Source organism: Acipenser ruthenus, chromosome 41, assembly GCF_902713425.1.
Source record: "Acipenser ruthenus chromosome 41, fAciRut3.2 maternal haplotype, whole genome shotgun sequence".
NCBI classification, from domain to species: Eukaryota; Metazoa; Chordata; class Actinopteri; order Acipenseriformes; family Acipenseridae; genus Acipenser; species Acipenser ruthenus.
The window spans coordinates 5,193,894-5,218,156 of record NC_081229.1 but is presented as its reverse complement, the minus strand read 5'-3'; the positions used below and the strand labels follow the sequence as shown (position 1 = coordinate 5,218,156).

Here is a 24,263-nt window from a genome sequence, read left to right as displayed (position 1 = left end):
TCTCCTCCATCAGCCCCTCCAGCTGAAGCACTCTTAGAACTCAGGTCTCTCTTCTCAGCAGTCGGCACCCCCCTCTCATAGGAGAAAACCATCGGTCCAGTTCACTCTCTTGAGTTCCTAGGAATAACTTTGGATACTATTCGATTTGAAGCCCGACTGCCTCTCGATAAACTGGAACGCATTCTCTCTCATTCAATCCTTTAAGATCAACCATTCCATTTCTAAACTGAACATTCTTTCACTCCTGGGACATTTCAATTTTGCAATTCGCATCATTCCTCAAGGTAGGACATTTATTTCTCATCTTCTTGCTCTCTCTACAACAGCAAAAAATCTGAACTCACATTAATATTACATCTGAAGCTTGGAATGACATTAGGATGTGGTCCTCTCTCCTACAGCACTGGATTGACATTGACTCTGACTTAATTTCTGCCCCCCACGACCTCTCACTTCATACAGATGCTTCTTCTATCAATTTTGGTGGAATTTTTCTTAATCAATAGTTCTTAGATAATGGCCTCCAGAAATCAAAAATCTTCCTCCTCAGCTTAAATCCACAGCCTTACTCGAGGTATTCCCTATTGCTATTGCAGCCTATATTTGGGGCCCATTGTTGCAGAGAAAATCTATCTTAATCTTTTGCAACGTCTTCACCGGCTAGTTATCAATAATTTTATTTTGAAAACCCAACACCTTCCAGGTATCACTAATGCCCTTTCTCGTTTATCGATTGCTTAATTCAGACATCTGGCTCCATCAGCTCAACCTTTCCCTCTACCCATTCCTCCATTCAGCAAACTGGTTTTCAACTAAATTCATCCATTTGCAATCTTCTGTCTTCAGCTCAAGAGTATAGGTTCTTAAGTATTGAATTGATTAAGAATCCAAGGAGGGCTGGAGATTGTGATATAATACAAAAAGAAGCTAAATTAATACATAAGCTTCAAACTGAATCTCCTGGAGGTTTAAATGAGGAACTTTCATTGGTTGCATTTTTGTAATAGGACTGTTGCAGAAGAATTCATTCTAAAATAATTCATTGAAAACAACTTGTGTGTATTGTTTTATTGTAATGTTAACTCTTTCCCTTTAAGAACAAATGAATGAACTCATTGTAATAATCACCCATTCATTATATAAAACGTAATGAACTTTTTGATGAACTTTGTAATGAATTTAGTTTGAATACACACTGAGGAAGGCATCTAGCTAAAGACAGGGCTTGTTACCAGGAGGTTCCAGGTTCAATCCCAGACACTGACTTGCCGTGTGTGACCCTGAGCAAGTCACTTAACCTCCTTGTGCTCCATCGTTCGGATGAGTCCTAAAACCGAGGTGATATATATATAGAATATAGAAGTTAGAAATAATTTCAAAAAACATTTGCATTTTCATAATCAAGCAGACTTCTCTATGATTACGCACACGTGCAGGATTCGTAGCACAGTACGTACAGTAACGGTGTTAAGCAGCATCTGTTGTGTTGGAAAGAATGAAGGCTGCATTATGTTTCAGTTCAGAAGTAGTTCAATTGCATTTAGTATTGCATTGTGAGTTACTTCACAACTTGTAGATAAACTCAATCAATGTTCAATTGGTTCCGATTTCTGTATTTTTGTTGTTTTTAAATACACACAATATCAGTTCAGTTAAAGTCTTGTTTCAATTGTTCATCAAAGTAGCATTGTTTAGATTTGTTCCCAAAGTTACTGGGAAAACATACTAAAACTATTCTTAAACTTGTGTCGACAAGATGAGTTAAAATTATTCTAAAACAGGGTTAGACTCCTACAGAAAATAGTGAGTGGACTCTATGGGTTTAACCAATGTTGAGCAATGGTGCACATGTTCCTACCCGCATTTACAGTGCCAGTGAAGTCAACTTTACACCTAAAAAGATGAAGACATTGATCTATAGATATTATTTGGGGAGCCAGGTCCATGAAAAATCATACTGTTAGTTGGATGGGAAAATCTTTATTTGCATTTAAATAATGATATTATGTGGAGAATGGAACTAAGTTTTAGGCTACCAATAATGAGTATAATAATTAGAATTAACAGTGGAGCATGTGCTGTCACTGTTGGGTAGATTTTCTATGGAAGGTTCCCAGCCCAGAATAAAGAGACTCCCCCTCTCTAAACTAGGAGGGCTAGCCTTGCCTCTTCTTGAGAAATATTATTTGGCTGCAAGGCTATCGGTGCAATACTGGATTTTAAAAAATGTTAATGCGGGATGTCCCACCACATGGAACCATTTGGGAAAATAATCTGACTATTCACATCTCCTGGTCCCCCCAAGAAGTTGTTTAAACATTTTAAATAAATTGTATTTTGCATACCCTAAATGTCTGGTATAATGTTTACATTTTTTTTAGAATTAGACTATAATTTAAAACTGGAGAACAAAGACATTTCGTCCACAAAATAGAAAGTATGGCTTCAACACACTGCAGGACATGTCAGGATGGCACGCTGTTATCCTTTGACACGCACAGTCAAGCACAATACAAGAGCAAAGACTCTCAGTTCTTTCAAGTCCTCTAAATGACCACAATATAGCCTACGCACTAATAGCATACATCCAATTGAAGAAATATTACTGCTGCATGCCAAGCCAGATAGAATCTTCTACAAAATGTTCAACACTCTAATATCTAATAACAAAATATTTAAAACACAAAATAAAATATGATTTACATGTTTAGAGGATAAGGGCAGGACGGTTGGAAACATGTTAATACTATCAGAATGTCTTCATGTAAACTAATTGGTTTTTAAGTGATAAAAAATCGAGGGCGGTTCTGCCTTAAAATTCGATGTTTTAATCATTTAATTTAAATAATACTGGCTTAAAACGTAAAAAGAGCAACATGTGTACAAAGGTTAAAAACAAACAAAATCACCCGTCTCAACAGCGCTCATTACAACAATACCGAATACCTAATGCCTTTCTAAACATAATAAAACATCACTAATGTTGGGCTGACGTGAAGAGCAGCCAGCTTTCTCACATCTTGTTTCTCGACAGTGAGATTCAACACTGATTCAGCTCCTCAGTCCCCATCTGCTGCACGCTGAAGAGCTCCGTAGCCTATCTCATGGGACCGGACTCACTTCTGCATTAATATCAGAATCTTAAAGGTGCACAAGACAATGCAGTATCGTGTGGTGAGGTCAGTGGTTGGGTAGGCACTGGCCAGTCTCACACCCCAATTTACATAGATTCGATTGGCAGGCTTATAGAGAGCAGAATTCCAATTATGCACGGTTGGGAACGAGACTGTTATTGACGCAGCTCAACGAAAATCCCGATGTAATTACAGGATTCAACCGACAGATGGCACTGAATTTCAATACCTACATTATTATTATTATTATTATTATTATTATTATTATTATTATTATTATTATTATTTCTTAGCAGACTTACAATTCTTACAAGATATCACATTATTTTTTGCACATTAATCTGACCTCAGTGTCAAATTGATGGTTATTATTGTCCACAAAAGAATGTACTGTAAAGCGTACACACTGATTTAATTCATACTGTTAGTGTTTTTATATAAATGCCCAAATCTACAGTTAACCTGTTACCGTTCTTTAAACATTTGCTCATCAATACCCGACAATTAAAATGAAAATAAATACTTGCACATACATATCTACTTGTATATGAAGTCCATCCTTCTCTCCTGGATGAAGATGTCCGTGACATCATTGTAGAATTGCTCTCTCTTGGCCTGAAGTTTTAAAAGTCTCCTTTTCAATGGAAATAAGCGCCAGGGGTGAGAGCTGCCCTTGATCGATCCGATTCCGAGTATGGGTTTTGATTTGTTTAAGTTGACACATAACGTTTTTCATTTTCGGATCGGTTGATGTTAGACTTGCTAGCATAGCTTGGTTGGTTTGTTTAAGAGCGGTAACTCAAGGACACGCCCCAAAGGCAGAGAAGGTCTGTGCCTTTCCAACAGTTGTTCCCGTAGCATTTTTTCCGCAAGAACGCATGCGTCGATATTAAATGTGCAATGGAATTAGTGTAGTCACGTGACACAGTTAAGGCAGTGACGCGAAGTTCTTTTTTTCTCACTCATTGCTGAGACTATATGGAACGCGCTTGCGCGACTGAGTAGAGCGGCTTACGGTCAAGTTCAATGGTAGGGAAAGGCAGAGCGCATCGCTGCCTCTCGTCTTTGCATCGAATGTTGTATATTACCAAAAAAAAATCCACTGTGCAGAAATGCGTTCTGACAACGAAAGGTAATGAACAGCCATACACAATTTAATATATAATATTACAGTGGGGTGGACACTTATCCAACCAAGCTATTTCAGTTTTTATTTTTAATTAATTTTCTACAAATTTCTAGAATATTTTTTTCACTTGGAAGTTGTGGTGTAGGATATGAATTTAATTCCAGGCTATAAGGCAACAAAAGGTGAACATTTTGAAAGGGGGTGTAGACTTTCTATAGGCATTGTATATATATATATATACATTGTTATTATTTATTTCTTAGCAGACACCCTTATCCAGGGCAACTTACATTGTTATAAGATATCACATTATTTTTACATACAATTAAATTATTATTTACACACAATTACCCATTTATACAGTTGGATTTTTACTGGAGCAATCTAGGTAAAGTACCTTGCTCAAGGGTACAGCAGCAGTGTCCCCCACCTGGGACTGAACCCACGACCCTCCGGTCAAGTGTCCAGAGCCCTAACCACTACTCCACACTGCTGCCCTAGTATTGTATTATATTGCAAGCATTGTAAAGCACAGAGAGGCATGGTAAAGCAAATAATAAATATGGCAAAACAAGGGCAAACTATGTTAATGCATAATAGTTTAACCATGGGAAAAAACAGTAGCATCAGTAGTAGAAGTAATGGTACTATTCTTCTCCTTCTCCTTCCAGGTTTCTTGCAGTACTCGTCTCTGGGAGAGACTGTTACCCTGCCTTGTGCAGGATTCCAGAAATATGAAAACTCTTTCATTCATTGGACCTTTAGTCAAAGATATGAAACATCTTCGGAGCTGGCCTCGGGTGGGAAGATTACAGTCAAACAGCCAGAGAGAGCTGCAAGACTGGAGGTGCTGCCTGACTCGTCTCTGCGGATACACCACCTGCACACAGAGGATGCGGGCCGGTATGACTGTGAACAAAATATAAATGGGTACTTTCATTCAGGAGGAACTCCTGTTTTTCTGACCCTGCTCACCAGTAAGTGTGTTGTAGTGTTTAAAGTAGCTATTAGTGGCATTAGAACCAGTTATATTACCATAACTCGTGTATCATACACACACATACTAATTTTACTTATCATAGTTCTGCAACATAATAAAAACATAACAAAGTGTAATAAAGTACAGTGAAAGCATGGTCAAGTATCCCATAGTAACAGCACAGCAGAGTGTAATAAAGTACAGTGAAAGCATGGTCAAGTATCCCATAGTAACAGCACAGCAGAGTGTGATAAAGTACAGTGAAAGCATAGGTTGGCATTTTAAAGAGATGTTTGGTAAATCATTTTAAAAACATAGTTAACGAAAGCAAAATGCCTAGTGATAGAAAAAAACATGGAATATTAAAAACAAAACAAATATTACCGTGCAAACCTTTATAAGGGCACATGGCAACCAGAAGTCTTTAATCTGTACGTTGGGACTGGCAGACTTGTTTCTAATCAGACATCATGGGAAGCCATGCTGTTGAAGAGTGTGCACGTGTGATAGGGTTGACAGGAGTTAGTGTGTGGTGCATCCTAACTTTCTTGGATCTTTTGAAGAAACTCATTGGTAGGTGTCACTTGATGTGCAAGTAAAGTTCTAGCAGCTAAATCGAAACAGCTTTTATTTGAGATGAAGGCACAGACTGAAAGCACTCTTTCTATACAGATATGTTAATGTGGCACATATATTTAGCTATTTTTATACCGGTGGTCTTTAATACCGTTGCTCTTTGGTTTCCCTTTCAGTTACAGCTGTCCCAGGTAGAGACTTAATGAGAGGCATCGATTTAGCTCTACAATGCACCCTGGTGTGTAATGGTGGTATTGCAGACTGCAGGTCAGTTCCTGACAATGTTAAACTGACCTGGGTGGATGATGAAGGCACAGCCCTGCAGGGAGACATGTTCAAGATCACTTCCTACAGAACACATTCCATTCTGTCTCTGGAGCTGCAGAAATCAGACCACAACAGGAGATGGAGATGTGACCTAACTGAGGGAGGTGCAGTAAAGGCTTCGTATAGCTACACCACTACACTTGCAGGTATTATTCATATCATTGCTTAGTGTTTGTGGCTAATATAATAAATAACCCAATAAGCATGACCTGCAGTGCACTTTCCGCTGTATAGAACTCACTGGCTGTTTTGAGGCTGTAGTAACAGGTGGCAAAAAGAGTGTTTTTTATTATTTTGTTTTGTTTCTTTTTAATTCTCCTTCAAACAATAACAACATCATTGCAAGTGTCCTCTGTGGGTCATAGCACATCACTGGACTTTGCTGTTTTCACCTTCGTCCATCACACACCAGTTTCTGCTGCCTCTGATTCAGGGTTGCTCTTAATTCATTTTCCCTGCCGGTGTGAGCAGCAGTGTGTGTGGCAATCGTGTAAGAACATTGGAAAAGGACACAAGGCTGTTCTGGGTGCGTCTGTGCTGTTATGTGTTGTGTTATTTTATTACGTAGTTAGTTGTGTATTTAAAATATTTATCATTCTTCATTTGCTTTTATATGTCTGCTATGTCATTTCTCTCTGTATCTTTATCTATTTTCTTTTTCAATTTATGTCCCTTGCTCTTGCGTATCATTCTATTCATCATACTGCCCCTTCATCTCTATCTCCAATCCCTCGTGTCTTCTTATATTCCCTCTCGTCCTCTCCGCTCATCCTCTACTGGCCGGCTTGTTATGCCTTCTCTTCACTCTCCTTCCCGTGCTCGCTCCTTCTATTCACTCTCCTTCCTCCTGTGCTCGCTCCTTCTCTTCACTCTCCTTCCTCCTGTGCTGCTCCTTCTCTTCACTCTCCTTCCCGTGCTCGCTCCTTCTCTTCACGCTCCTTCCTCCTGTGCTGCTCCTTCTATTCACTCTCCTTCCTCCTGTGCTCGCTCCTTCTCTTCACTCTCCTTCCCGTGCTCGCTCCTTCTCTTCACTCTCCTTCCTCCTGTGCTAGCTCCTTCTCTTCACTCTCCTTCCTCCTGTGCTGCTCCTTCTCTTCACTCTCCTTCCCGTGCTCGCTCCTTCTCTTCACTCTCCTTCCTCCTGTGCTCGCTCCTTCTCTTCACTCTCCTTCCTCCCGTGCTGCTCCTTCTATTCACTCTCCTTCCTCCTGTGCTCGCTCCTTCTCTTCACTCTCCTTCCTCCTGTGCTGCTCCTTCTCTTCACTCTCCTTCCCGTGCTCGCTCCTTCTCTTCACTCTCCTTCCTCCCGTGCTGCTCCTTCTCTTCACTCTCCTTCCTCCTGTGCTGCTCCTTCTCTTCACTCTCCTTCCCGTGCTCGCTCCTTCTCTTCACTCTCCTTCTTCCCGTGCTCGCTCCTTCTATTCACTCTCCTTCCTCCCATGCTGCTCCTTCTCTTCACTCTCCATCCTCCCGTGCTCACTCCTTCTCTTCACTCTCCATCCTCCCATGCTGCTCCTTCTCTTCACTCTCCTTCATCCCATACTCGCTCCTTCTCTTCACTCTCCTTCATCCCATACTCGCTCCTTCTCTTCACTCTCCTTCCTCCCGTGCTCGCTCTTTCTATTCACTCTCCTTCCTCCTGTGCTCGCTCCTTCTCTTCACTCTCCTTCCTCCTGTGCTCGCTCCTTCTCTTCACTCTCCTTCCTCCCATGCTGCTCCTTCTCTTCACTCTCCTTCCTCCTGTGCTCGCTCCTTCTCTTCACTCTCCTTCCTCCTGTGCTCACTCCTTCTCTTCACTCTCCTTCCTCCCGTGCTGCTCCTTCTCTTCACTCTTCTTCCTCCTGTGCTCACTCCTTCTCTTCACTCTCCTTCCTCCCGTGCTGCTCCTTCTCTTCACTCTCCTTCCTCCCGTGCTCGCTCCTTCTCTTCACTCTCAATTTTGATAGAAACACATGTTATAGCAAACATGGATGTTTGCTTTAAAACTATATATATATGGAAGGGTGGTGGGTAATTCACTGACAGAAGGGAGACACAAGTGAACTTGAAACAACAGGTGTCCAGTTTTATTAATGGTGGGGCAGTTCCACTTTTTGGCCCGCAGAGGGCGCTGTTGTCTGTGGTCTGCCTATCAGCGATGATATGCAGAGCCACAGAGATACCAGAGGCGGAACCGTTTATCAATGCAGGCGCACTCACAGGTGCTCAAACAAAAGAATAAGCAAAAGGAGAAAAGAACAAGGAAAATAAAACACAGTAATCAAAAACTACAAATAAAAGGTGCTGCACTCGGCAGCTTCACCCCGACCGTCACTACCCGCACGGTCCGGGTCTCCGTCCTACTCTCGCCGCTCCCTCAGCCTGCTAAAAATGCTGATGGGGTCTGCCCACGGTTATCCCCGCTAACACTATTTTCTTTCTTTTGTTCTCTTTTCTTTTGGGGTTTTCCTCCCCGGCCGTGTCTCGGTTCTGGACCAGAGCCTCCGCACGTCTTTTCAGAAGGGCAGACCTGAGGGAACAGCAGAATGTTATTTTTATAGGGCCAGCAATCCCCCTCTCAGCCATTCAGAGAGAAGGAAAGCCCACACGCCTCTCCTACCTCTCCGTGTCACTGCCATGACTGACAGGCGAATATTCAATGGCTGCTGCCCTCTTCCTGCAGCACTTTGAATACATCAGAAGAATCAGTACAGGTCTCCCCCTGTTACAAGGACATATCGTGCTAACTTACCAGGTCTGTTCACCTTGAAAATGACATTGTCCCCACCCCTGCTGACTGCCAGGCTTTTCAGCCAGAAAATACTGCTGAGGTGCAGTGACCTGGGAAGTGACACAGTAACAAACTTCCTAAAAAGTAAAGCAAACTGAGAACTTCCTTGAACCTACAGTCGTTCGGTACCAGAGATCATGTTTTAAATTGAAAACACGTTTGCTAAGACATGTGCTTCTTTCAAAACTGCACATGTGTAGACCTGTGTAGAGAGTGCGCACCAGCAGCTATAAAATTACTTTGTCAGTATCCTCTGTACATACTTAGCCTTTGCAACCTTTTTGTATCCCAAGATTAGTAGGAATGCAGCTATGAACTATGTTATATATTTAAACTGGTGTTTTTTATGTACTCTGTTGTATTCAGCTGTTACAAACTAAGTATGTAACTTGCATGTATGTGATGTGAAACAGCATGTTTAGTAGGATTGTTTGGACCTGCAGAAAAAGTTCATTTTGGACATACACCAGGGTATTTATTTATATACAGACTTCAAGCACCTCAGTGTAATTTCCTGGAGGCTGTGTGGTCCAGTGGTTAAAAAAGGGCTTGTAAGCAAGAGATTCCTGCTTCAAATCCTAGCTCACTCACTGACTCACTGTGTAACCCTGAGCAAGTCACCTCCTTGTGTTCTGTCTTTTGGGTGAGATGTGTAAGTGACTCTGCAGCTGATGTATAGTTCACACACCCTAGTCTCTGTACGTCACCTTGGATAAAGGCATCTGATAAATAAACAGGTAATAATGAGCTAAATCAGTTGTGCTGTTTTTATTTCCCACAGTCAATGTTGAAGATGTGTACTCCACTGTGGGAGGATTCATTCACTTCCCCTGTGCAAAGACTGCTCAGCCAGAGGCAGGGCAGCAATTAATTTGGTCCTTTCAGAGATCTGGGACCACGAGTTGGAAGACTCTATTCACATTCCGACCCAGTGGGAATGTACTCACCAATGCTGAAGAGGTAGACAAGAACAGACTGGCAATGGCAGTCAATACTTCCTTGCTGATCCGCAGTGTCCAGACAGCAGACAGTGGGCTCTATCGGTGTTCACAGCACAACGATTCTAACCTTCAGAAACCCCTTCAGGTGTTGGCTCTGAACGTACTCTCTGGTAAGTCTGGTCAATATGTTCCTGTTTAATGCAGATGAGAGGTGCATTCAAGTCTGGTATCTCAAGTCCAGGTTCAACGTTTCTGGTTATTTTGTCCCTTATATTTCCTGGATTGTGCTGCTGGGATGAAGCACTACCCTATCAAGATCCCTGTCTGAATAGATAACCATGCCCTCTTAAAATACAAGCAAAGCATTTCAATAAGCAAGCAGGCCATCCCACAAGTGCATGACACCTCAGAATGGTACTTACTGTGTGGTAATGCAGAATGGTACTGTGTGGGAATGCAGAATGGTACTTGCTGTGTGGGAATGCAGAATGACTGGCGTGGTGCAGCTGCTGCCTGGATGCCCTTACCACTCAGACCCTCCTGTTTGTTTAATGCACATCTTGGCAGCCTTGCCTTGAACAGGTTCCCCTCTTCAGCTACAAATGACTTTAATGAGCCGTCTCTCTCTCTCTCTCTCTCTCTCTCTCTCTCTCTCTCTCTCTCTCTCTCTCTCTCTCTCTCTCTCTCTCTCTCTCTAAAGAGAGAGAGAGAGAGAGAGCATCCCAGAATGCGTTCTCCATTTACAATCAAGGTGAAACAATTGGGTGGGGTGTTTGCTCTTCGTTATAAACGGATTACTGAAACAGTGACTGCAATGTGATTGAATTGGTCACACCAAGATATTCAGAGAGTAGGTAAAACTAGGTAATAAACCTGCATTGGTTTTTATCATTTTGATATGCACTGTAGGTGTATGAACTGTGATTAAATGTGTTTGTTTTCCAGGGAGTGCTGACCGGATCTCACCCTTGCAGGCAGGATCCAACCCCACCCTGACTTGCTCCTTGACCTGTGGGTTTGTATGTCCACCAGCCAAGCTGCTATGGAGCGACAGTAACGGAAACAGTCTGCACGGCGGCGCTAGAGAGGGTTTTCTGATCCGCTCGAACATCACCAGCTCCCAGCTGTTTCTCACTGGCCTGCAGAGCTCTGAGCAGATCAGGTGCAGTGTGGAGGAGGAGGGGAAGCAGAGAGTCTACCTGCAGTATCTCATTCAATTACCAGGTGATATTAATGCTTTAAATAATTTTTTTAAATGTGTTTTTAGGTTCTGTTTTGGATTGGATCTCTCGGGCTGCTTGGAAATGATGTAGTTGTTTCAAATAATTTTACATCTGTTCATTACATAGGCACCAAATGTGCAGTTTTGGAAGAAACACATGTTACAGCAACTGCTACTACACTAGATTAAAGAAATCTCTGTTAGCAAGTCTTGCACTTCCTGGGTTTTTCACCTGTAGAGTGAAAGTGTCCCCACCCATTCACTGGCTTCTTCACTGTCAATGACCAATCAGCTGCTACCCCTATTTACTGACATGCTTTCAGCCAGTAACATGCTTTGACCCAGAAGACACTGTTTGGGTGAATGACCTAGGAAGTTTAAGCAGTAACTTTTAGCAAGGCAAGGGAAGCACGCTGTTTTAAAATGTGTTGTGTTGAATTTAAATTAAGGGAAGTCATGTTAAAACTTTACAATGCATTAGTAAGCCCTCACCTAGAATATTCTGTTCAGTTCTGGTCACCTCGTTACAAAAAGGATATTGCTGCTCTAGAAAGAGTGCAAAGAAGAGCAACCAGAATTATCCCGGGTTTAAAAGAACCAAAGTCATTGTATTTTTATCTTGCTTTTAATTGAATTATTACTTGTACTGTGAGTCTTGAAATGTATTTTTGTTTACGACTGTAAGTCGCCCTGGATAAGGGCGTCTGCTAAGAAATAAATAATAATAATAATAATAATAATAATAATAATAATAATAATATTAAAAGGCATGTCGTATCCAGACAGGCTAAAAGAATTGAATCTATTCAGTCTTGAACAAAGAAGACTACTTGGTGATCTGATTCAAGCTTTCAAAATCATAAAAGGTATTGACAATGTCGACCCAGGGGACTTTTTTGACCTGAAAAAAGAAACAAGGACCAGGGGTCACAAATTGAAATTAGATAAAGGGGCATTCAGAACAGAAAATAGGAGGCACCTTTTTACACAGAGAATTGTGAGGGTCTGGAACCAACTCCCCAGCAATGTTGTTGAAGCTGACACCCTGGGATCCTTCAAGAAGCTGCTTGATGAGATTCTGGGATCAATAAGCTACTAACAACCAAACGAGCAAGATGGGCTGAATGGCCTCCTCTCGTCTGTAAACTTTCTTATGTTCTTATGTAACATGTGTTTCTTTTAAAACTGCACATATCCAATGGAAATGCACATTGTTAATATGTATGGAAATACTTTGTGAGATGCAATCACTTTAAAGCGCTTTCCAGACTCTAAAGTCAAGCTAGTGCCTCTTCCTGCAGGATAATGATTTCTTTACTCTCTTGCTTTGATCCAACAGGTTCACAGTTTTATGATGTAGGACGTCAGCATTTTTCACTTCAATTTTTCAATAAAACCTCAAAAGAACAGAATAGTAGGGAAAGTGCTTGTACAGACCTCCCCATTATTTCACATTGAAAACAGTGAATGTGTGAAAGACCCCAATACAGAACATGTAGGACTTTAACCATTCACTGTCAACATGGCCTACAGTTAACTAGCCAAATCAGTGCTTTATAACCCATTAGGTGCCATTGTCCTCATTTGAGGACAGGATACTCTGTCATTTTTGAAGCTTTTTTAACCTGTTATTTTAGTTTTCTCTTTAACTATATTGTTATGATAACTTATTCTAATTTTGTTAACCGCAAAAGATAAGTCTAAAAGTAATTGTTGATTATGCAAATAAAGCCTTTCAGATACTTTTATGGTGCCTCAATATAAAATAAGAAACTGAAGCCTAATGATCCATTTCTTGGTGTTTTCTTATCCACAGTGATGATAAAGCTCCATTTTCTATGTTGAGCTTCATAGCCGGCGTGACATTCCACTGGTCTGATTACTGCCAATAAACAGAACCCAACAGTTTGTAGCCAAAACGAAGGATTTACATGTTGTTGTTTTTTTCTGTGACGAGATATTGATTTAGAATGTAGCAAATTACATAAATACCACTTGTGTTCTAATATTTTAAGTACTTAATGGCCAAGGTGAAATATCGAGGGCGCAGTTTATTATCAGTCAAACTTAATACTTTTTTCCCCCACCTAAACACCCACTTTACTAACAATACAGGCAAATAGCTGCAGATCTGCCAACACTTTTCACTAACAACACTTTGAAACATATTGTGACGGAAATATAATGAGTTCTGGTTGTAAATCTCCCTCTCGACCTGTCAGGATACAAAGTAGCGAAAGGGAAAGGCTTTGGACAGGTTGTCCTGACAGTTCATTCCCTGGGTCGGGTCAGTCAGTCAGCCTGGAAAAAGACGAGACTCCAGTGCGGGAATGTATTGACCTGGAAGGTAAACGAGGTAGCAGCGGCAAGCAATAGAATCAGCTGCAATCGTTTACCAAGGGGTCATGCATAATCGCATAAAAGGGGCTGGAGAATTGTAAATCTTTTCCTTCGCTTGGGTTTTTGTTACGTGGAAACTGGAAGGACCGGGAGATTGCCCAAAATGAATAAACGAAAGGAGTTCGTGAGTGTTTTGTTTGTTTCTTTGTCTGTTTAGTAATTGTCTGTGTTTGTAATCACTAGATGGCTAAACACAGATCCAGAGCTGTCGCCGAGGGCCAGCACGAAACCGGATCACCACTGCACTACCATCACGAATAAACGTTGTTATCAGCACCTGTTTCACTAATAGCACATATTATATTGTACTTCACCACAAGCACTGAGCGCACTCACTTTGGAACAGTGATCGTGTGTGTCTAATTGTGTGTGTTTTGTACCGTGTCTATTATTTTCGGGACTGCAACCCTTCGCTTTATTACTGTGCAATACACATTGTTGTGTATTGCCAGCTCTTTATTATTTACTGGCGGGTCATCAGACCATTGGATTATAAACCATTAAAACAATCATTTTCACCCGTACTTTGCTGTCTGTGCGTTCTTGGAATTACTTTATCCGCACTGCACCTGCTATACACCTGCTACCACTTACCACTTTGCCACACATTTAAAAATTGATTTAAAAAATGATTCGGAAATAATGATTTATAAATGATTTATAAGTAGTTTAATTGCACTAATTCTTTTTCTTTCAGTGTCCGTCTCTAAAGTGGAATTGATAATCAGAGTCTTCATCTTCTGTGCTGTTCTCATAATCCCCGCCATCATCGGAGCTGTCGTATACGTCAAGAGGAGCAAGCGAGCAGCAGAGGAAGTGACGTCAGGGATAGAGCTCACGCCCGTCAGGGGACTTCCTGTCAGCCCTGGAATCACTGCCACATTGTAGGCTCTCCCTTATATAGGTTCACCACAATTTGCCTTGTTTTTCAATATGCTTTACCATACCTAGCTCTTCTGTGCAATGCTTGCCTATGCTTTACCATGCTTTCACTCTGCTTTATTACACTTTGATACAGCTATGGCCAAAAGTTTTGCATTACCTATTTTTGAATTGAGACACAATAATAACAAATTAAAAATGATAAAGATTATTTAGATCTTTTATTTAACAACATGTAATCAAAGAAACTACAAAATGATATTACAAAAGTCATCAAGTATATGGAAAACTACAAAGCGGTATGTAATTCAATAGGTTGACGTGACATTATTCAGCAGGTTCATTAGTTAATTCTATAGGATGATGCAAAACGTTTGGCCATAGCTGTTGGCTTTTACTATGAGAAACTTTCATAAGGGTTGTAACACCTGAAAAATGTGATTGAGAAGATCTTTACACTGGCTAAGGTTTGGTGTATTACTGTCCTCAGAACTATACAGTGTTCAGAAGATGTATTGTATTCAGACTAGCTACTGTATAACTATTACTGGTACTGACATTCATTTGTTTTTCTGGGACTAAAACTATTTAGTTCATAATGAAATACATTTCAGGTTTTGTTACAATTAGAGAAATAAACAAACAAAAGACAAATTCAGATCAAATCATTTTATTTTTATATCAGCAAAACATACATCATATCAATATATTCAGAAATACAGAATCAAAATAGACTGAAGAGACTCACTCGGTACATAACATAGTTTCTATTTTGTTTAGTTAAATATGATTACAGTTTGCCTATTCACTACATTCATCCAAGAGTAGCATTAGGTGCAATCTGCATCATCAGAAACCAGGCCCTGTTGGCTGTCCAGTTTGGGTATATTCCCTAGAGGCAGGTAGTTTCAGCTGCAGGCAGGCAGACATGCACACAAGCTTCCTCCCTCCCTCCTTCTGTCACTCTAATGTTCTCTAAACAGGCACACTCCTGCGACTACCTGCAGCAGCAGGGGGGTATGAATGTCCGCTCTGCTGTAGCTCAGGGAAGCAACACAAAAGTGCAAACAAGGAAAATAAAAGTTTTAATTTGATTTTGTTATACTGGTGCTGATGACAAGATCCAGGACCCAACTACAGACACGCCTTCTTAAATATGTAAAAACTAATTTAACAAGTTCAAACATTTTAAATACTACTGAAATATGTAAGCATTATTTAAATGTACAAAACCTACTTAAATATTATAGAATCTTTTTTTAAAGGCAAAAAGAAGAAATTAGAAAAATATTAAATAAGACCCTTTCACCCTCTCTACTTCCCTCTTAACAATACATCCTATATGATGCTGCCCAAGGTTTAAAATCCATGTTCTTATATCTTATTATCCCCAGCAATAGGATCACTGGCCCATTTCCTTCTGTTGAAACTCTTTTTGTCCTTTGCTTGTGTTTTATACTTCAATTTGTAAATGTAGATATTTAAAAGAAAACGTTAATAATAATAATAATAATAATAATAATAATAATAATAATAATAATAATAATTTAAACCAAGTTGCTGCTGCTTCCTAGTAGCTGATCAGTCCATGTATTGCAGTTCAAACTCTCTCCAATGGTCCGGCCTCAATCAGACCCAGTGACCTACAGCACAGGTACCAGGATGCAGCAGTTTATCTACAGCCTGGCATTTTAAATAGCTGCGTATCCTGAACTAAAAGAAAAACAAGTGAACAGCAGCTTCTGAAAAGACTCCTCAATGCTGATTGTGAGGAAGTGAGGAGGGGAATCATATTAGAGTTGCGCTGTGCCATGAACCCCATAAGACAAGCATTGTGCACTGAAGCCTGTGCAACACCATAATGCTTCCCCACCTCACTTCCTCACAATCAGTATTGAGGAGTCTTTTCTTAAGTAATTATTGCCCCTTTAAGATTGCTACACAGTCATTTATTCTACAGGACTCTGGCATTGCCAAACTCTGTCAGATACAAGATTTTGTTTTGCATTATTATTCACACATGCCACATTTATACAACAAAGTTTAGTTTTTGTAAATTGCTTATTTTTTTAGACTAAAGTGACTTTATACTATAGAATGTTTGAGAAGCAGTGCTATAAAACCTTTTTAACCTTTGAAACAGATAAATGGGAGCTTTTCATAGCAGCACAGATCATTCCACTCAGCCCCCCCATCCTCCCTCAGCACCATCTCTCCGCAGTGCTCATAGTAAGGATTGTTGGGCTCCCCAGGGGCCCAGTTAGTGTAGTTTAGGGGGGCCCTCTTATCCTTACCAGCAACCCAGTACCATTTATCATACACCACGGTTCTGTGCAGGCCGATCCAGTATCGCGACGCAGTGCTGTTCCTGACGAGCTCCGACACTCTGTTCTGTGCAGCCAGGCTTGTGAGGCTCACTAGGTCAGTGTAGTGATCCCTGCAGTACTGCCAAGCCTCCGGCCAGACCATACTGTCAGAGATCAGGTGGAGCTCCTCAGGGACTGGAGTGACTGGTAAAAAGATATAACAATGATAATAATAAATAAAACTAATAATGAATACAGTCACTAATACAGCCCATCCAAATGCAGCTTTGTTGAAATTCTGCTTCAGTCTGCATTTCATTATGAGAGCTGTGTGGTTCAGATTATTGGTCAGTTTAGGCTACTTGGGTCTGGTTTCACTTCACCCTACGACACGGTACCCACCTGTTACTGCGGGTGAAGTGCCAGAGAGCCAGGAGCTTGAGTGTCCAGGGGAGCTGGCTCGAGGAGAGGTGCCGCCCATCGTGGAAGGCTGCTGGGATTGTTCTCCTCCATCTGGTGTTTGGGAAGTGGCTGCCCCGGTGGTTGGAGAGTTCTGAGAGTCAGACTGAACAGTGGTGGTGTTCTGTAGATCTGTGGAAAAGATCACATAGAAAGAATCAACCAACCTCTTAATTACTTCTGTGCATTGTGTGGTTACTACTGACAGGATGTGGGGTCCTAATACCTGTTCAGGGAATGTGAATATGATCCTATCACTCCGGGTTTTACCTCTTTACATTCTATTCCAGTAAGATATGGAATTTATTTTAAGATCCTACTCGACCTATGAGGCATTACATGGTCTTGCTGCATTATACAAGTTATTATTTCCATATATCCCTGACCGTACACCAGCCATATGACTCTGTACCCACCCGCTGCTGCAGGAGGAGAGGGGTTGGCCATCGTGGAAGGATGTTGGGATTGCTGTTCTCCATCTTCTGTTTGGGAAGAGTCAGACTGAACAGTGGTGGTGTCCTGTATATCTGTGCGGAATCACATAAGAATCAACTAACCTCATAATAGGATAATAAGCAGGTAAGAAATTAAACATTCTGAGCAGGTAGCTGATCTAAAGCGCCTCTATAACTCAGAAGCGACTTGCCTTTGTAGCAGATGAACTTCTTGTTGTCATTGCAGTTGTTCACCTGCCATGCCCCAAAATTCCAATAAGAGGTCTTGATCGTCACACAGTCTGAAGTGCTCCATGTCTCTCCCCAGTTGCTGTAGCTGAAAGTTTCCCCGTTTCCCCAGCCCCAAGACCCACCGTCCCTCCTCAGTCCTATCCAGTAGTCGGTATTGGAAGTGTCTTTGTTCATCAGCTGTTCGATATCCAGGAGCACGTCTTGGCTTGTGATGCTCACCAGGTCTGTGTACAGAGATCTGCAGTGTTCTCTGGCTCGTCCGCATTCTTCACTGTGTGAACCAGGAAGTACTCCCTCTGACCGCACAGCGCAGAAGGTCCTGCAGAGAAACACAACAGTGTAACAGGACTGTAAATATTATTATTATTATTATTATTATTATTATTATTATTATTAGTAGTAGTATGATTATTATTAATCACTTAAAATAAATCAACCAGTTAGGGATTTGTCACATTCATAGGTCATTATATTCTGTGTAAAGATGTCATACCATGCACTGAGCAATTCTGAAGTAAAACCATGCTTTTTAATGTGCAATAGTGCTTCTTGTGTACATGTTTAGTTTTTGTAATAAGTAATATTAGTAGCATATAAACTATTTATAACAACAGTGCACTTTATTTTAAACGTACATTTAGTTTTTTCTTAATGGTATTTTTTTTTCAAAACTCCAGTATCAATACACTAAACGTGCTGATCGTTCCATCCAGATATTTCCATGACGCGTTTCCATCACGTCCCTGCATTCTACTTCAAGAGGTCACTAAAGGACTGTTTGAAAGAATCAATGTTTTGAACATTGTGATGTTAAACTACATGACTGTAATCATCATAAAAATATATTGCAATATCAAAATAACTAGCAAGCTGGGTACTCTGTTCAGAAATCAATTCTCCTTACCTGCCAAGCAGACGAAGCTGTGAAGGTTAGCACAAGGTTCAGCTCCCCACTCTCCGGTGGGAATCATGGCTCCACACTCTCCATTAGCATCTGGTTCCAAACTCAGCCATTTACTGTATTGAAAGGCCACACCGGTTGACCATTCCCAAGGCGAGCTGACTGTGTTTCTGCGCAGACCCAACCAAAACATGTAATCTGAGACCCGGGAAATCAGTGCCTTGACTGCCAGCATTTCCTCTTCACTGGGAACACTAACCAGATCAGTGAAATTACTTTGACAGTGTTGGCGAGCTTGGTCCCAGGTCATTACATCTCTGACGACGTGGTATCTTCTTTGAGGGCAGCAGACTGAGAGACCCCCGATCAAGGTGCAGGCTACAACAACAAAAACACAACAGGAGTCAAAATATTCAGGCCACTGGATAATAAAACGGGCCGTGCTTTAGTGACAGGATCCATTCAGGCAATAAAGCATCTAAAACGTGCTGTAAAAGAGGTCCTGATTTGAAACAGACTTTTTAAAATGAATGGTGCAACAGTTGAATAGCGCAACAGTTGAATAGTGCAACAGTGAATGGTGCAACAGCGTAGCCTGAGAGATCCATTCCTTCATGTTGTGTAGCTCTTCTAAATCAAGAATACTTTCTTACACAACTAGCAGAATCAGTCTATTAAATGTGATCATCTGAATCATACTGATCAGTACAGCACAGTGAAACTCACCGGACACGACGAGGAAAGCCAGGCTGCACATTGCTGTTGTCTCTGATGAGCTCCGTCACTCGGGATTGTATTTCCTAAAGGACAGTAAGAATAACCCATGATGCAGTGCCCATCAATATCGCGTCAGACGAGATTGTGCTGGAGACAGAAGTCCAAATACATGAATGTTTGTTTTTCACCTGATCATTAATCCTTGTCCATGACACGTTTGAGTGACTATGACTGAAGCATATGCACTTAGTCACCTAATTAGTGAGACAGTTGATTGGGCACTGGATATGGAGTGATTTCAGCTGTTGAATTGCAAGCTTGAATAAAAGCAATAAAGAATCACAGAAAAACACCAATATGCCACGTCTTGGATGCTGGACTGGGGCAGCGTACTGTGGCTCACGGTCTTGGGTGCTCACAGCCAGCAATTTCAAACCGGGCGAGACGATACAATCAGACACACTCTGTCAATGACAGGCCATGAACTGGGAGACGTGTGGCTTCTAGGTCTCAGAGCCCACTGAACTGGCAGATGCTTATCCAGGCACTACAAGAGGAATGGGTCAGGATTCCACAAGACAGCATCCGAAACCTGGTGCAAATCATGCGTCGCAGATGCACTGCTTGTATTGCTTCCAACGCTGGCCACACACGCCACGAGCCTGTGACTTTCACAGTATCCCCCGCCCCCCCATAACTTCAGACAGTAAAATGTCAATTGTTAATCAGCACAATAAAAAGTCACTGCACCTGCTCTAAAACAGAGTTTGTCATTTTTCAATCACATCTAGTGAATTTGATCCAAATATAAGTGATGCGTTTATTTTGATGCTCATTATAGCTGCAAGGCAAAAGGGGGTCCTTCTTTTTCACTGTAACGAATGCATCTACTAATCAATGATTATTTACAAGATAATAACCTCTCTTAAAATAACGAATACAAAATGACTAAGAAAAATATGAAACAATAATAATAACAATAATCTTCACAGGAAAGAAAAAAGTGTATATAAAATAAAAATGTATAATAAAAAAGAATACTCTTAACAGTCAACAGTGCATCCAAGTTTTCTTTTTTTTATGTGAACATAAAAAAGCACAATTGTTATATTGTTATTACTATTAATGATACAGGTGTAGGGTTATTTTGTGGTACGCGTTACGAAGCGGTACAGCGTGTACTGCGCTTGGTCGAGCAGAAAACAAGGATAAGCCCCTCTGGAACGGGTACCATGTACTGAGTTTGGACCTTAAAGTTTTCTTTTTCACAATTTTGCAACTGTATGTGACTTTAACTGAGAAGCAGCACATTGGGTTATCTAACACTGTAAACATATATGACTCTCGTCTTGTTTGTAGTGATTTGTGCAGTAATTAATCACAGCATTGACAGCGTACCATTTTCTGATGTTACACGGGTCAAGTTTTGGTGGTACCACATTCTGACGATGTGCCACTTTCTGACACTATACCGGTAATAATAATAATAATAATAATAATAATAATAATAATAATAATACAACACATCCATGTGCAAGTTTATGCGAACATGTTAAATGTATGCTTTTCTATTTATGTCCCTCCAGTTTCTTCAAAACAGTAACCAGTAAAGAAACTCAAGGAAAGTGCTTATTATTATTATTATTATTATTATTATTATTATTATTATTATTATTGTTTTATATTACTCTAGATAATGTTAACTTAGTATTACAGTATCGTATGTAAGTATAAAGCATGGATCTAAATATAAAAACTAAAACATGCCGTCAGATATTTCTTCATTTTTTACAGTTCTGTGGTTACGATGTTCTCTGGTATAGAGCAATAAGAGATTATATTGAGAGGTTTCCTTACCAGCTAATCCAAGAGCTCCCAAGGTGTTCTCCTCTCCACTGTCGATGGTGAAAGTGACAAAATGACATCATCTCGCTTTCCATATATTGAGAATGGACAGGAGGCAGGAGCCAGGAGACACGCCCTCTGGCTTGTGACAGACACGCATTATAATCACAATCACAGGCTTATACACAGACACCAGCAATGATGCACATTGCAAGTAATTAGTTCATTTAAAAAGGGGATGTGCTTAACAAACCTGTCCGTGAAAGGCACAGAAATCCAAAGTATTGTCCCTGCATAAAATCCAATACTATAAATGTGTGTTTCATACAAATGTATTTTAAACATTTCTTTGTATCAAGTTAGTGACTGATCAGCCGGCAGTATTGGGGTGCAGCACTCAGAAAGGGTCCCCTTCCTTTCATTTATAAACTCTGGCAGGAGGCAGGGACCCATTGGACTGCTGCACCCTGACAGGTGAGCTCTCTGCTTTATTGGTCAGTCACTAATTAGATATATTGGACTTCTAATTACTTAGATTTCGTGCTTTAAATCTATATATATAATCTTGAAGGCATTCATGTGCAGCAAAATTTTTTTCCAAAAAGAGGTGTCGACCATAAGACACTTTATACTAATGTTTCTGCAGAATTAAAAAAAAAACAGCTGACAGCAATGATGTAAACCATGTATGCTTTCCTCGATGTCGCTCATAGAGACGAGGCTGGTCGCACACTCAAAAATCTCTTCTGCTTTCAGACTTGACTGCGAATATTAAGCATCAGATTCCTGTTACGTTTTTATTATTTATTTAAACAAAACAAGAAACAAACAGAACGCGTTTCGATACATAGGCTGGGACCAAATCAAAACTCTGACAGCCCGCTAATCGCACTTAAGAAAACTGTATTTAATAGCTGTGGCACAGTGCGGAGGGGGTTGAAATCCTCCCCACGGTAAAATGTGTGGTTTTGTGTTCCGGTATTTAGTGAGGGTCATTGTACGTGTAGTTAATGCTCAAAAAGAGCCAAGTGTTTATTTTGTTTTGTGTTTATTGTTTATTTTGGTTTGTTTATTTTGTGTTTAATTAAAAAGAATTGCTCATAAGCACCGAAAAATCAAAGTCTGCTGTGCTGGGTCAAGTTTTTAAAGGGCCAACGAACCCGAGCCGCAAGGCTCATGTTACACGTGGTGGCAGCGGTGCTCAGCCCTACAGACCAGCACAGTTGAGAATAATGGACATTGCAGAGCTGATAAGGACTCTCAAAAAGTCCACAGAGGAGATGCAGGAGATGACCCGCAGGCAGCGGGACAGCAACAAGAGATGGAGACGGGAGAACGGGATACCAGAGCCGGAGCCGACCAAGCTGGAGCTGCTGCTCCAGAAGTGGGAGCAGGCAAGGGTAGCTCCGCAGTCTCCCGAGCCAGAGGGGGAGGAGCTGCCGCCGCCCGAGCCAGAGAGGGAGGAGCTGCCGTGGCCCGAGTTAGAGGGGAAGGAGGTGAAGACCCCACCTCCACCACAGCCCCGACCACCACCCCTGTGGTCCAGTCCGGCGCCACTGTGTGCAGTCCCTTGCCCCTCGCTCCTGGATACCCTGCCGGTTTGCCTGGAACTCCCTACACTACACCTGGAGCCCAGGAGTCTGCAGAACCGGTCTCAGTTCTCCACCTGGTTCCCTGCTCCACTCCCCCCAAGCACCAAGACGTCGCTGCGCTGCTCCCAGACATCGCTTGGGCTCCCACTGGTCACTGCTTCGCTCCCCCTGGGTGATTGGACGCCGCTACACCTCTGCCCGCCTCTGCAGCCTCCAGTGCCCCGGTTGTCGCTACGGTCACCCCTGACAAACCAGTGGGGTCCCTCGTCGCCGGTGCGATGTCCCTACCTGGCTGGGCCGGAACATGGACCGACCCACCCTCAAGTCCGCCCGTGGAAGAGGGCGAAAAGGGACATTGGTGGACTCGAGGGTGGGTGGTTGTGTTTTAGGGGAGGGGGTGGCCTTGGAATGGCCGGTCAGTGTTGCACACTTGGGGGTGGAGGATGTGTGGCATAGCGTTTTCTTTTTATGAGTAGAAGAAATAAGATGGTTACAAAAAAAGAAAACTCTCTCTCTCTATATATATACAGTACTGTGCAAAAGTTTTAGGCAGGTGTGAAAAAATGCTGTAAAGTAAGAATGCTTTCAAAAATAGACATGTTAATAGTTTATATTTATCAATTAACAAAATGCAAAGTGAGTGAACAGAAGAAAAATCTACATCAAATCAATATTTGGTGTGACCACCCATTGCCTTCAAAACAGCATCAATTCTTCTGGGTACACTTGCACACAATTTTTGAAGGAACTCGGCAGGTAGGTTGGCCCAAACATCTTGGAGAACTAACCACAGTTCTTCTGTGGATTTAGGCAGCCTCAGTTGCTTCTCTCTCTTCATGTAATCCCAGACAGACTCGATGATGTAGAGATCAGGGCTCTGTGGGGGCCATACCATCACTTCCAGAACCTTGTCATTCTTTACGCTGAAGATAGTTCTTAATGACTTTCGCGGTATGTTTGGGGTTGTTGTCATGCTGCAGAATAAATTTGGGGCCAATCAGATGCCTCCCTGATGTTATTGCATGATGGATAAGTATCTGCCTGTACTTCTCAGCATTGAGGAGACCATTAATTCTGACCAAATCCCCAACTCCATTTGCAGAAATGCAGCCCCAAACTTGCAAGGAACTTCCACCATGCTTCACTGTTGCCTGCAGACACTCATTCGTGTACCGCTCTCCAGCCCTTCGGCGAACAAACTGCCTTCTGCTGCAGCCAAATATTTCAAATTTTGACTCATCAGTCCAGAGCACCTGCTGCCATTTTTCTGCACCCCAGTTCCTGTGTTTTCATGCATAGTTGAGTCGCTTGGCCTTGTTTCCACGTCGGAGGTATGGCTTTTTGGCCGCAAGTCTTCCATGAAGGCCACTTCTGACCAGACTTCTCCGGACAGTAGA

At 41.6% G+C, this 24,263-nt stretch overlaps 3 protein-coding genes across 7 annotated transcripts in view; 1 reads left to right on the top strand and 2 right to left on the bottom strand.

The window, feature by feature from the left end:
• The window catches only part of LOC131709094 (uncharacterized), a 29,253-nt gene extending 14,128 nt beyond the window's left edge, over positions 1-15,125 (top strand). Inside the window, exons 3-7 of one of the 5 annotated variants that reach the window (XM_059010964.1) lie at positions 4,935-5,240; positions 5,995-6,291; positions 9,697-10,026; positions 10,802-11,080; positions 14,176-15,122. In XM_059010964.1, the coding sequence (XP_058866947.1) occupies positions 4,935-5,240; positions 5,995-6,291; positions 9,697-10,026; positions 10,802-11,080; positions 14,176-14,366 (1,403 nt within the window). In that variant the 3' untranslated portion in view covers positions 14,367-15,122. The other 4 variants (XM_059010968.1, XM_059010967.1, XM_059010966.1 and 1 more) reach the window with 4 other exon arrangements.
• A 527-nt stretch (positions 15,126-15,652) lies between these two features.
• Positions 15,653-17,253, bottom strand: LOC117433868 (E-selectin-like). The gene is made up of 2 exons (XM_034909519.2): positions 17,069-17,253; positions 15,653-16,870 (listed from the first exon to the last, which is right to left on the bottom strand). The coding sequence occupies exons 1-2, from the start codon at positions 17,145-17,147 to the stop codon at positions 16,488-16,490; spliced, it is 462 nt and encodes a 153-aa protein (XP_034765410.2). The 5' UTR covers positions 17,148-17,253; the 3' UTR covers positions 15,653-16,487.
• A 440-nt stretch (positions 17,254-17,693) lies between these two features.
• LOC131709028 (secretory phospholipase A2 receptor-like) lies at positions 17,694-19,500 on the bottom strand. The gene is made up of 3 exons (XM_059010634.1): positions 19,439-19,500; positions 18,716-19,090; positions 17,694-18,107 (listed from the first exon to the last, which is right to left on the bottom strand). The coding sequence occupies exons 1-3, from the start codon at positions 19,467-19,469 to the stop codon at positions 17,713-17,715; spliced, it is 801 nt and encodes a 266-aa protein (XP_058866617.1). The 5' UTR covers positions 19,470-19,500; the 3' UTR covers positions 17,694-17,712.
• Positions 19,501-24,263: the final 4,763 nt, after the last annotated feature.

Excerpts from the sequence above, each read along its gene's own strand:
- LOC131709028 (XM_059010634.1), bottom strand. The coding sequence starts at position 19,469 with ATGTGCAGCCTGGCTTTCCTCGTCGTGTCCG. Across the intron at positions 19,091-19,438 it reads GGCTTTCCTCGTCGTGTCCG|CCTGCACCTTGATCGGGGGT; the intron begins GTGAGTTTCACT and ends TTGTTGTTGTAG. Across the intron at positions 18,108-18,715 it reads CAGCTTCGTCTGCTTGGCAG|AGGGAGTACTTCCTGGTTCA; the intron begins GTAAGGAGAATT and ends CTGTGCGGTCAG.
- LOC117433868 (XM_034909519.2), bottom strand. The coding sequence starts at position 17,147 with ATGGGCGGCACCTCTCCTCGAGCCAGCTCCCCTGGACACTCAAGCTCC. Across the intron at positions 16,871-17,068 it reads CACTTCACCCGCAGTAACAG|TCACTCCAGTCCCTGAGGAG; the intron begins GTGGGTACCGTG and ends TCTTTTTACCAG.